The 12,624-nt window shown below is 41.1% G+C and overlaps 1 protein-coding gene across 2 annotated transcripts in view; it reads left to right on the plus strand.

The window, feature by feature from the left end:
- The window catches only part of katnb1 (katanin p80 (WD repeat containing) subunit B 1), a 44,160-nt gene that overhangs the window by 15,012 nt on the left and 16,524 nt on the right, over window positions 1-12,624 (plus strand). For both annotated transcript variants that reach the window (XM_070897827.1, XM_070897828.1), the window contains 7 exons: window positions 95-178; window positions 2,917-3,032; window positions 4,507-4,578; window positions 5,511-5,661; window positions 7,622-7,809; window positions 9,516-9,649; window positions 11,311-11,361. In XM_070897827.1, coding sequence (XP_070753928.1) covers window positions 95-178; window positions 2,917-3,032; window positions 4,507-4,578; window positions 5,511-5,661; window positions 7,622-7,809; window positions 9,516-9,649; window positions 11,311-11,361 — 796 coding nt within the window. The remainder of the gene's footprint in view (window positions 1-94; window positions 179-2,916; window positions 3,033-4,506; window positions 4,579-5,510; window positions 5,662-7,621; window positions 7,810-9,515; window positions 9,650-11,310; window positions 11,362-12,624) is intronic.

A 12,624-nucleotide genomic window follows, 5' to 3' on the forward strand; every position in this document is an offset into this window, starting at 1 on the left:
AACTGTTTATTGTATAGTAGGTACTTCAATCAGGACAGACTGTAGGATGGCATTGTTCATACTCCATTTAAAACTGTCCCCGCTCTCTTTGCAGGGTCACAAAAATGCTGTGCGGAGTTTAAGATTCAGTCCTGATGGGCGGTGGATTGCTGCTGGTGGGGATGATAGCACGGTGAAGGTATTTATGCAGAACTCTTAATGTGACCGCAACATCAGCAAGCAATTGACTTACTGCATTTAACTGAATAATTTATGTATCGACTTCTAACCGCTGTGCGTAAAATTCGTTGAGACTTTTCTGTGAAATTGCCCTCTTGTTGCTCAAGGAAACAGATTTGCCTTGGTTAAAATGGAGTCTCTGCGGCTTGAGGGATTTCTGCAGCAAATTGTAAACCAAAATGGTTTCTGTTGAGTGGTGGATGTATTGGGACAAAAATTCCAAGGAGCAATGAGGAGAATCTTGGTAATTGGCCTTTGTGTTTTTTAAATAGGAACAATCTTTTCATGTTCCATTCTTTCAATTGAATGGGAAGGTAAAAGATGGTTATTGGAAGATTTATTATTTACAATTGATGAGTGTAGCATGAAGTAGTAAATGCACAAAATTGCCTATATTTTGAAATACATTAGCTGTTATACCAGAGAGGCTGTACGCTTTATTGGTATGGAGGAAGATATTTCACTGGTGCATGCGGTAAGAGGGGCTCGTTAAAGGATTAAAAGATGAAGGAAACCGTACTTTTATTCATAGAGCTCACCTACTGTCTATTTTTATAAAGGAGCAGATTTCCCTTGGCATTGCTCGTAGTAAGTGAAAGTAATGCATTTTTATAAGGACAGGAGCATTTGACCGTGTATTCTTTTAGTCTGATGTCTGGGATGGCTCAGTTTTCCGATATAGTTGGGAATACTGATAAAACATTGCTTTGTTTCAAAAAATTTATTTATTTTACCTCAACAAATACCTGCCGGATTAGTCCCGTTACTGACTAAAACGAGCCACTTGCATGCTAGAACGGCTCCGTTGATTGCATTGTCAGCTGGGTCAAAATCCTGGCACTCTCCACCTAGCAGCACACGGACTGCAGCGGTTCAAGGAGAAAGGCCACCACCTGCTCAAGGGCAACTAGGGATGGGCTTTGCCAGCGATTCCCCACATCCCAGAATTGTGTGTTTTTTTTAAGCCAGTATGTGTATTGTCAGGAGCATATTTTTCCAAGCTGGGCAGATCTGGATTATCAAATACACTCTCCAAAGACATTGAAATCCATAAAACATAGTCTGGTTATTTCAGGGCTTCGGATACTGTAAGTCAGTGTTGTAACTTATCAGCCGATTAATTGATCTGCATTCTGGATCTCTGTTAAGACATGGTTTGATTAATTTTTTTTAAATGTCAAGCCATTGTCTTTCCAGTATTTTTTTCAGTCAACAGAAGACCTGTAAGGAAAAAGTATTTTTCCTTGAACTTTCCTTCCCCATTTTCAGGTATATTGCCTGGCAGTGTAGAGGGAGATTTTATTCTGCATTCAGCCAATGTATGTGACTTTGAAGTGCTTGCTGCTAAGAACATAAGAAGCAGGAGTAGGCCATTTGGCCCCCCTCCGCCATTCAATAAGATCATGGCTGATCTGATCTTATCTTGGCCTCAACTCCACTTTCCTGCCTGCTCCCCATAACCCTTGACTCCCCTATTGTTCAAAAATCTTTCTATCTCTACCTTTTAAATATATTTAAATGACCCAACCTGAACAGCTCCCTGGGGTAGAGAATTCCAAAGATTCACGACCCTTTGAGAGAAGGGATTCCTCCTCATCTCCATTTTAAATGTGCGACCCCTTATTCTAAAACTATGCTCCCTAGTTCTAGATTCCCCCATGACGGGAAACATCCTCTCTGCATCTACCTTGTCCAGCCCCCTCAGAATCTTATACGTTTGAATAAGATCACCTCTCCTTCTTCTAAACTCCAATGAGTTTAAGCCCAACCTGCTCAACCTTTCTTCATAACACAACCCGTTCATCTCGGGGATCAATCTAATAAACCTTCTCTGAACTACCTCCAATATCCCTCCTTAAATAAGGAGACCAAAACTGTACGCAGTACTCTAGGTGTGGCCTCACCAATGCCCTGTACAGTTGTAGCAAGGCTTACCTACTTCTATACTCCATCTCCCTTGCAATAAAGGCCAACATTCCATTTGCCTTCCTAATTACTTGCTGTACCTGCATGCTAACTTTTTGTGTTTCATGTACAAGGACCCCCAGATCCCTCTGCACCGCAGCATTTTGTAGTCTCCATTTAAGTAATTTTACACTTTTATTTTTCCTACCAAAGTGGATAACCTCACATTTTCCCACATTATACTCCATCTGCCAAATTTTTGCTCACTCACTTAACCTGTCTATATCCCTTTGCAGATTCTTTGAGTCCTCTTCACCACTTGCTTTCCCACCTATCTTTGTACCATCAGCAAATTTGGCTACATTACACCTAATCCCTTCATCCAAGTCATTAATATAGATTGTAAATTGTTGAGGACCCAGCACTGATCATTGTGGCACCCCACTAGTTACAATTTGCCAACCTGAGACTGGATACCAAGGTGGAAAAGGTGTCCCTTATCTAATACATGTAAAAAAAAAAAATTACCAAACACTAAAGTCACACCCTGTATATTTAGAAAATAATAAATACACATGAAGATGTGTCTGGTTTTTACATTAAGTGAGTCCATTGAAATTAAAGCTAGCAATGCGACTGTAGGCTTTAATTCCCAACTAGGTTTGTTTCCTGTCATTGAACAGTGTTACTAGTGAAATTTATCTGTCCTGTATCTAAATCCACAAAGATGGAAGAAGTTGCTATCTTCAGTGCGTGTGATTTATTTTCCCCATTTTTTTTTTTAATATTCAGTTGTGGGATTTGTCAGCGGCAAAGATTCTAACGGAATTCACGGACCACACTGGACCCGTAAACACTGTGGAGTTCCACCCCAATGAGTATCTGCTGGCTTCAGGCAGCTCGGACAGGTGAGAATGGATGCTGCTTTGAGATTAGTCACTGGTTCCCACAATTTGGATCAACATTAATGGAACTTAATTTTCAATCCTTCAGCTTTGGCATTTTCAAAACGTGCTTCTCTGTGGTGATGATCAATTTATTATGAAACTAGCCTTTTAGATACATAAATGGCACAGTAGCAGCCAAAAATCAAAATAAACTTTAGCTCCAATATAGCTACGCACATGCTGAGTTTAAAATGCATCTTACCTAGACTTGATGTGCTTTACAGGTAGAAGATATAAAAGGTACAAAATTGTAATTGTGCAACTGACTGAATTCAAACCACTGGAGGATCTTCACCACTTCTATCTCTCTCCCATTCACTGCTTGGCTTCTGTAATTTTTCTCTCTCTTAGATGCGCTCTTTATATGGTGTCAGCTATGGCTCAGTTGGTAGCACACTTGTCTGAGTCAGAAGGTTGTAGATTCAAGTCCCACATCAGCACAAAATCTAGTGCAGTACTGAGAGAGTGCTGCACTGTCAGAGGTGCTGTCTTTTGGATGATCCGTTAAACCAAGGCCCCATCTACCCTCTCAGGTGGACAGAAAAGATCCCAGGGCACTATTTTGAAAAAGTGCAGAGCAGTTCTCCCAGTGTCCTGACCAACATTTATCCCTCAACATCACTAAAATAAATGATCTGGTCATAAACTTATTGCTGTTTATGGGAGCTTGCTGTGCGCAAATTGACTGCCACGTTTCCTACATTACAACCGTGCCTTCACTTCAAAAGTACATTTAAGACCTATGTTAAAGGCACCAGATAAATGAAAGCGGCTGTAAAGCGATTTGGGTCATCCTGAGGTCATGAAAGACTCTATATAAATACAAGTCTTTCTTTTACTTTGTGTTAAAATTGACCATGAGAAACCCTCTTGCTACCCCTTTAATATCCACAACTTAGAAAGGAGATATTTCACCCTCCGTTTGTAAATGGCTTGTTAACAAAAACATTGCCCAGATTGCTCTGTGTATCTGGCTGACGCAATCAGCTTAAAGTGGGTCAAGGCTCTATTCAGACACCACAGTAGCAGCAGGAATGGACCTGGGTACAAAGTCTGCTTCAACAGTGCTGTTGACTGCATTTTAGGTGGATTCACTGTAGGGCCCTGACTTGTAGGCAGTAGGTTTTGACTCTTGATTCACTCATCATACAATAGAATTTATTAACATATTGTGAAATGATCACTTATTGTGATGGAGGAGTGGTATAGGAAAACAAGACAAATCGTTGAAGCAAAACGACCGATTGGCCTGTCCTTTCTAATTGTGTCGTGTTAGATGTAACATTTTTGTTCTCTGCTTTAACCTGAAAATTCATCCTGTAAAAATAATTTTTCTGACCCATCAAATGTGGATACAGTAATGATCGGAAAGACGGACTCTACTTTGCATTGATGTTCCACAAGAACTTATTTCCCTATTTTCCCCCCTTTTCAGAACAATAAAGTTTTGGGATCTAGAAAAGTTTAAGATGGTGAGCTGCACAGAAGTGGAGAGCACTCCTGTCAGGTACGAGGGGCTATGCTGAAAGGGTTGGTGTATTATAAATAGCATTGCAGCTCAGTGTTTTTTTGGGGAACCGCAAATGTGTGAATGCTGGCGGAGTCAGATAGTGGGCAAGCACTACTTGCCCTCGCACATTTTTTTTGAAGTGGTAGTGCCGATGAGCTTTGGAAATTATGTTTGGTATATTGTTAGTGATGCACTCATATTACAAATATACCAACAATAAAAGTTTTAGCCTGCTGTTTTTTTCTGGTACAGATTATCCTGTTCTGTTGGCTGAGAGCTTAAAAATATGTCCTGATACTGGGTGGGCATGATCCTTTTTTTGCTCCCCATTTTCTCTCTTCTGAAGGCAGTGATTGATACAGTTGTATGCTCCATGGATCCTAACAGCCTGTCAATATCTTGTTCAAGTGACTACTCTGAGCCTGGACAGCTTAGTATTGGCAAGCTATTCCACAGGGAGTGCCATCACGGTTAAGTGTGATCCTGTCCTCACCTGACATCCATACACAGATTTTCCAGTAGGGCTTTGTGCTCATGACTTGGAATCCTTGTAAATTTCCCCCATTGCCCATCCTCAACCCATGGCCACTGAGGCTAACTATAGTCTTGCCACTGAACTAGCTCAGAATGGGTAACTTGGTCCAGGCCAGGCATTCAACCTGGGACCTTCCTGATTTGTGTGGCTCAGTACCGTGTTCTGTTGTCTGAGCGTATGCTTTGATATAGGATGCCGTCTTCTGTTGAGTACAAATTCTCAACACTGAGTCCTTCCTGATTTAGCTGGGGGAGCTGAGTAATTCACTACAGTTGCCACGAAATTCAGCGAGATGCAATGAAACTGATTCAGCTTTGCAATGGTTGGGAGGATGGGTTTCAATTGAGGAAACTGTTCAGCTAATACCTTTTCTCATTCTCCTTTTGTGTTATAGGTGTATTTTATTCAACCCAGATGGCTGTTGTCTCTACAGTGGTTCTCAGGAGTCATTGCATGTCTACGGCTGGGAACCTCCTCGCTGTTTTGATGTACTGCCAGTTAACTGGGGTAGAGCAGCGGACCTTGCCATTTTTTCCAATCAATTGGTATGTATCGCACCCGCATGGGTACAGGGCTGTAGGAACTGCCCACAGAAGCCCTAAGTCCTAGTCCTTAAGTAGTGGAATTCTTATGAGAAATAAAAAGCAACAGACCTTGGTGGTGGTAAGAATAATGATGCCAAGAGGAAATTACACAGCTAAGCAAATAGATATAAAAGTAATAGATGAATAATGAAAGCATTAATATTGAAATGTATAAGCATATCGGATTACAAGTTAGTCAGATCATGGTGTGTATGTGTCCATATGTGGTCTCTTGGGTAATTCGCGTGGTGTCCTGGCCAAAATTTCTCCCTTGACCAATACCATCAAAAATAGATTCACTGCTCATTCATCTTACTCCTCATGAGATTTTGTGTGAAAAATGGCTGTTGCATTCACCTACCTAATAAACGACACTGAGTTTCAAAGTCATTCATTGTATGCGAAGCACTAAGACATTTCTGTGGCACATGATTATGGTGCGTTATAAATGCAAGTTGCCCTTTGTAGTCACTGTGCTTATAAAATGAGGTGGGGGCAATGGGCATGGGAAAGGATTCAGAGAAGATTTAGATTTGAATCAAATGAGCTGTGTGTAGAAGCTAAAGAATCTAAATCTAATCTTATTGTAATTTAATTTTGGAACATGACCTGAATTTTTAAAATTCTGAAGCAAATTAGTTGAATGGATGTAGAGAGAGGGATATTTTTTTTTGCAGAATCAGGGATGTCATTGTGAGAAGAAAAGCAAGGCATGTGCAATATAATGAGTAACTGGTCATCTCTGGCAGAATTTGCTCGTATTGTTGCAACTGTTTCCCATTGCTTTTTGAAGCATTGATTCTCCTTTTTGTCCCTCTCTGAGATATTTGCATATTATCAGTGTGTCTGTTGCAGTGTTACACCTCGTCTGTTTTGTTCGGGAAAGCTAAGCTCCCACCTTACGGTGCCATTTCCTACCTGAGGCAGCTCCTTATTGCAACAAAATGTCCCAACCTATTTTGTGATGTGAGTTATTGACACCAACATCTGTTTCACGTATGTATGTGATGAACAGGAAAGCTTTACCCCGCTGATTTGAGTGAACTTGTCAATAGGGATTTAGCAATAGGCTGCAATGTGAGATTGATGTTCCATCAAGTGTATTGGCCTCCTGTCGATTATAGCTTTATAGTAAATCCATTAAAAGAGGGCACGTGAGATTTGCAGAAGTGGAATCTACTTGAGTCTAATTGATTTGGTGATAATTCAGGAGGTGGCAGTGTGGAAATGCAAATTATGAATATGCACTGGACCTGAGATTAAAGCAGTAATTTTCCAGTTGTCTGCTGATATTCAGACTGTTGAAACATCGGAACTGTTTAATTAAATTACTGTCTTCAACATCCTGCTGCTGCCTACTGTCCTGCATGTTCCCATTGGCGAAGTTGCTTGATGGTGTAATATTCTGTGTGGGTAATTTGTCCTGCTTTAAAGCTCTGAAATATGCCTTGTCAATTGGACTGACCTCTGTTTACTCATACCCTAAATTATCATGCCACATCCCAGGAATGAATAAACAAAAACCATCATGTTCCTGATAAACCAAGCTATTTGTGGGCCATAGAATGAAATAATTTTCTAAAATGAATGGAATCTGATTTTTTTCTACTGGATTGCAATGTGACAGACTTGGTACCTTACACAATTTTGTTCTGTTTGAACAAATGAGTTGCCTGTTCAGCACAAGAGGCGTAGACATCCTTTACAAAAGCAAAATACTGCGGATGCTGGAACCTGAAATAAAAACAGAAAATGCTGGAAATCTCAGCAGGTCAGGCAGCATCTGTGGAGAGAGAGAGTTAACATTTCGGGTCTGTGACCCTTCGTCAGAACTCTGACCCGAAACGTTAACTCTGACATCCTTCACCGTTCAACTCAAATGTGCTATTTCAAATCACTCGGTGCTTTGTTTATATAATAGATCGGAGCTTCGTTCAGTCAGGTGACAGTCTCGACATTCGTGGTGGATCTGAATCGTGTGAAGAAGACTGGCTCTATTGTCCAGGGCATAGTTGAGGATGAAAAGCTGTTCAATCTGCCAGTGACAAAAGGAGCTGCACTCAGACGCAACTACGAGCGGCCACTCACCACCAGCAGCAGGCCACAAAGGTACAGCAGTGTCTATTCAGTTGGAGCAAAGAGGAGCTCCTGATCCTTTCAACTCCGCGTTCTTCAGCTGTTCATTGCTTTATTTACAGTTTCTGTACAATTGTGATTTACCAGGCATGGTTTCGCTTTGTCCAAGCTCCTCGAGGACCAAGAGCACTTTGGGGAAAAGGGGAGCTACTTTGAATATTTATTTCTGCCCTCCTCGCATGCCCTCCTCCCATGCAGGGGCATTGACCATTTCAGAAATAGTCTTGTGTCTGACGAGACTTCCATCGTCACAACCTTGTCTTTTGTTCTGAGGTCGTGACCAAGAGCAGCATCTAAACCATATTACAAGCTGGCTCATTTGGAATTGAGTTCAGCACTTCTCCAGCGCCCCATGGCACTTTTCTACCTTTTGTTAATCTTCTCGCTGTTTCTCTAGGGTATCCCCTCTTTTCAGCTTGTTCACAATTGCCCTGAAATTTCTACATATAGAAGTAATTTGCCATGGTAAGCACTTGCTTATTATATGGAAATTACAGCACAGAAAAAGGTCATTTGGCCCAACCAATCAGTGTTATCTTAATCCCTTGCGTCTACCATGTTCTCATATACCTTTATTCTCCTATCCTTCACCCACTTATCCAACTTATTTTAAAAAGTTGACATGGTCTCTGCTTCAATCAATAACTCTAGCAGTGCAATTCACAGCCTCACAACCAATATTCCGTATAAGCTGCACGGCCGTGCAGTAATGGGAAAGGTCCCATGCAGGCTGCTCACTGGCTTTTACATCGCAAATACTGTGCATACGCAGAAATTTAAAGGGACCGCGCATTAAAAGAAACATGCCACTCAGAACAAAGTACAGCTTACAGGAAACATTCCTCACATCCCTCTGTGTGTACATATTAAAAAAAATGTTTACTCTGTCCTAAATCTTACATTTAATATTCTTATCTATATCTTGTATTGGATTCTAACAAAACATGCTTTATTGAATTAAGCTTTACTGTGTGATAGACTATTATATACATATTGTGCTGCATGAAATGACAGTATGCCCCCCCACCAGCACCCCCCCCAAAAAAAAAAGTAAGTCCCTGAGGCTCTATCTACTCCATTATTCTGGGGGAATCCATTGGCTCAATGTAGAATGTGAAAACAGGTCATCTGATTTGAACATATTGATAACCAATACACTATAAGGGAAAGTGTTCAAATGTGCCAGTCGGCTGCTTTGGCAACACTCCCAATTAAGCAGCTCAGTTTGCTTTCTACCACTATCACCAGTGATAGTCCTGCAACTATTTTGAGGTATTAAATACCTCAAAATGCTCTCTCCAAGCTGCTGGGTGTTTTTCACAATTCAAGTGGGCATGTTACAAAAGTTTCATGTAGTTGTCATTGCATTTTACTGAAATGCTAATGGCCAAAAACAAGTCTACAGTGAAATTGCATCAAAAATGTAACGTGCCCGCGTTTTGTACTTCACGGAAATCCAACTTGAAATACTGGGAGGTTTTGATTATCTCATCAAATTGTTAGGGCAACAGGCTCATTTGATATTTCAGGCCCCTCAATATCAGGTACACGTGGACAATGGGCCCCAGTGCTTTGGAGTGGGACCATCTCTAGCTGTTTTAGGCAATTTCGCCAGTTGATCCAGTGTGGCTATTTCCCCCACCTCCCAGATAAACAAATGCAAACTGTTGTCTCAATAGTAAAGTGAAAGAGGAGCCAGAGAGTGAAGGGCGCATCCCGAGCGGGGAGGAGGAGAAGGACGACAAAGAATCCACCGCAGAAATCCGAAACCCAGAGGAATACAAGGAGATCTTTCAGCCACACGATGCCATTGGTCAGTAAGACTCCTTTCGCTATATTTCTGCCTGTAGTGATCACACTTGGGATGCAAAGGGTTTTATGGAGTTAGTAAAATCACTCCAGTGAATAACCATGCTCAGGACCTGAGAATTTGTCCATTTTGGAAAGGCTGGCATTCCTGGGAGACAATAGTTACTAAAATATCCCCTTCCAAGGTCATCAATTAGTTTATTGGTTTTATGATCTGACTAAAAATCAAGTGGTATTTTATAAGTAAATATACTTACAATTTCTAAAGGTCTCAGATCTTTCACGGGGTTGGAGGTAATATATTAGCATGGATAGAGGACTGGCTAACTAACAGAAAACAGAGTGTTGGGATAAATGGGTAATTTTCCGGTTGGCAAACGGTAACTAGTGGGGTGCCGTAGGGGTCGGTGCTGGGGCCTCAACTATTTACAATCTATATTAATGACTTGGATGAAGGAACAGAGTGTAATGTAGCCAAGTTTGCTGATGATACAAAGATGGGTGGGAAAGCAAGTTGTGAGGAGGACACAAAGAATCTGCAAAGGGATATAGACAGGCAAAGTGGGCAAACGTTTGGCACATGGAGTATAATGTGGGAAAGTGTGAGGTTATCCACTTTGGCAGGAAAAATAAAAAAGAAAATTATTATTTAAATGGAGGGAGGTTACAAAATGCTGCAGTACAGAGGGACCTGGGGGTCCTTGTGAAATGAAAAACAAAAAGTTAGTATGCAGGTACAGCAAGTAATTAGGAAGGCAAATGGAATGTTGGCCTTTATTGCAAGGGGAATGGAGTATAAAAGCAGGGAAGTCCTGCTACAACTGTACAGGGCGTTAGTAAGATCACACCTAGAGTACTGCATACAGTTTTGGCCTCCTTTATTTGAGGAGGGATATACGTGCATTGGAGGCAGTTCAGAGAAAGTTCACTAGGTTGATTCCTGAGATGAAGGGGTTGACCTCTGAAGAAAGATTGAGCAGGTTGGGCCTATACTCATTGGAGTCCAGAAGAATGAGAGGTGATCTTATTGAAACATATACGATAATGAGGGGGCTTGACAAGGTAGATGCAGAGAAGATGTTTCCTCTTGTGGGGGAATCTAGAACTCGGGGGCATAATTCAAGAATAAGGGGTCGCACATTTAAAACTGATGAGGAGGAATTTCTTCTCTGAGGATCGTAAATCTGTGGAATTCTCTACCCTTGAGAACTGTGGAGGCTGGGTCATTAAATATATTTACAGTGGAGATAGACAGATTTTTGAAAGGTAAGGGAGTGAAGGGCTATGGGGAGTGGGCAGGGAAATGAAGCCGAGTCCATGATCAGATCAGTCATGATCTTAAAGAATGGCGGAGCAGGCTCAAGGGGCCGAATGGCCTACTCCTCCTATTTCTTATGTTACGTTTCTTTGATTCATAGCGGCATTTCAAATGAGCATATTGGTGATAAACTCTTGGAAGTTCACATCCCATGAAAATATCATGCATCCATATTTCTGAAGTTTTTTTTTGCCTACAGAGTATCTCACTATTAAATGTAGAAGTTAAAAATAAATGGAGACTCTTTTTAATATATAAGCAGTTCTCTTATTAAATTGAGGGTAACGTATTTGAAAATAACACGTGAAATTTTCTTGCTTCCTCTCATTGATGTGTTTTTGCGACAGCTCGGACTCCACCTCGGAGGACTGATCCCTTCCCTGCTCCGCCAGAAGACGGTAAGCTTCTTTTGGAACACCTTTTCTCTCTCTGCGTGTGTATGATTTATATCGTTGTTGAACTTTAGTGTAGATGTCCAAGTCATTGCATCCAAACTCCTTCCTGAGGCGATGTGGCTGTCATTGTTCTCTAACCTTTAGCTGTAAGTGGTTAGTAGGTCATCAGCTGTGTACATCATAGGCCGAAAATTGCAGTTGGAGGCTTCCTTCGTACGAATGCCTCGGACCCGAAAAAAAATTCTACGAAGCTACCTGTTGGTCCCGGAGGAACATAATAATCCGGTCGGAGGCCTTCATTCGCTGCGCAACGCATGGGGATCTCTCTTTCACGTACGGACGCAACTGCTGGAATCCCATGGACCGTGGGAGTAATGTACGAGCTCCCATTACTATCGATGAGAATAACCTCCTAAAACAAGAAACTCCGCACAATAAATTAAAAAAACACTTCCCATATTTCAAATTAAATGTAATTAAATGTTTTAGAAAAAAAAAATTGGGGGGGGAAATTTTTTTGTGTATTTTAATAGGGTTAAAAATAAACTTACCTTAGTGGACAGGGTTTTAAAATAAAACTTCATGATTAAATTTCATTTTTCTATATTTTAAAAGTTACGCTGGTAAAAATAAGCTATATTCCTGCTTTTATCAGGCGTAAAAGTTTGAAGGACATTCGTTGGGCAAATAGCTCAGACTCTGCCCCACAGATGTCCTTCTCCCGGGGATGTGTTCGATCTGTCTCTAGAAATTTTGACCGATCAGGAAAGCTGGTTCTCGGCACATGTGCATCGTGCCCCGAAAACCGGCTTTTGCGAGGCCTCACTGGGTGCATGCGCACTTCGTACGCACCCGGCGAGGCTGCAACTTTTGGCCCCATAACTTTATTCTGTTTCAGGTAAATTTGATCAACCCATTTTCATCTCTTTGCTGCCTTTGGGCAAAGCCACAACCTTTTTACTCCTGAGTTAAATTAGGAAGTCCATCATTTTGTTTATGGAATGCATTAAGTATATTTCCATTCACTACACTAGATGGCAGTTTACTACATAAATTCATTTAAGTGAAGTTGCTACTCAAGTTCTGTTTCAATTCAATGTTTCCTTCGTTCCTAGTCCTGTTCTTTCGTCATAGTTGAGCAGAGATGTTTTTCCATGTGCACCTGATTCCAAATTTTTTTTTGAAAAAATCCTATTTCTCCCACCCCTATTTGTCTGTTCCAGTGAGAAGAATGAACTTCCTTTCCATATAATTTTTTGAAATCTT

This window comes from Pristiophorus japonicus, chromosome 13, assembly GCF_044704955.1.
Source record: "Pristiophorus japonicus isolate sPriJap1 chromosome 13, sPriJap1.hap1, whole genome shotgun sequence".
Taxonomy (NCBI): domain Eukaryota; kingdom Metazoa; phylum Chordata; class Chondrichthyes; family Pristiophoridae; genus Pristiophorus; species Pristiophorus japonicus.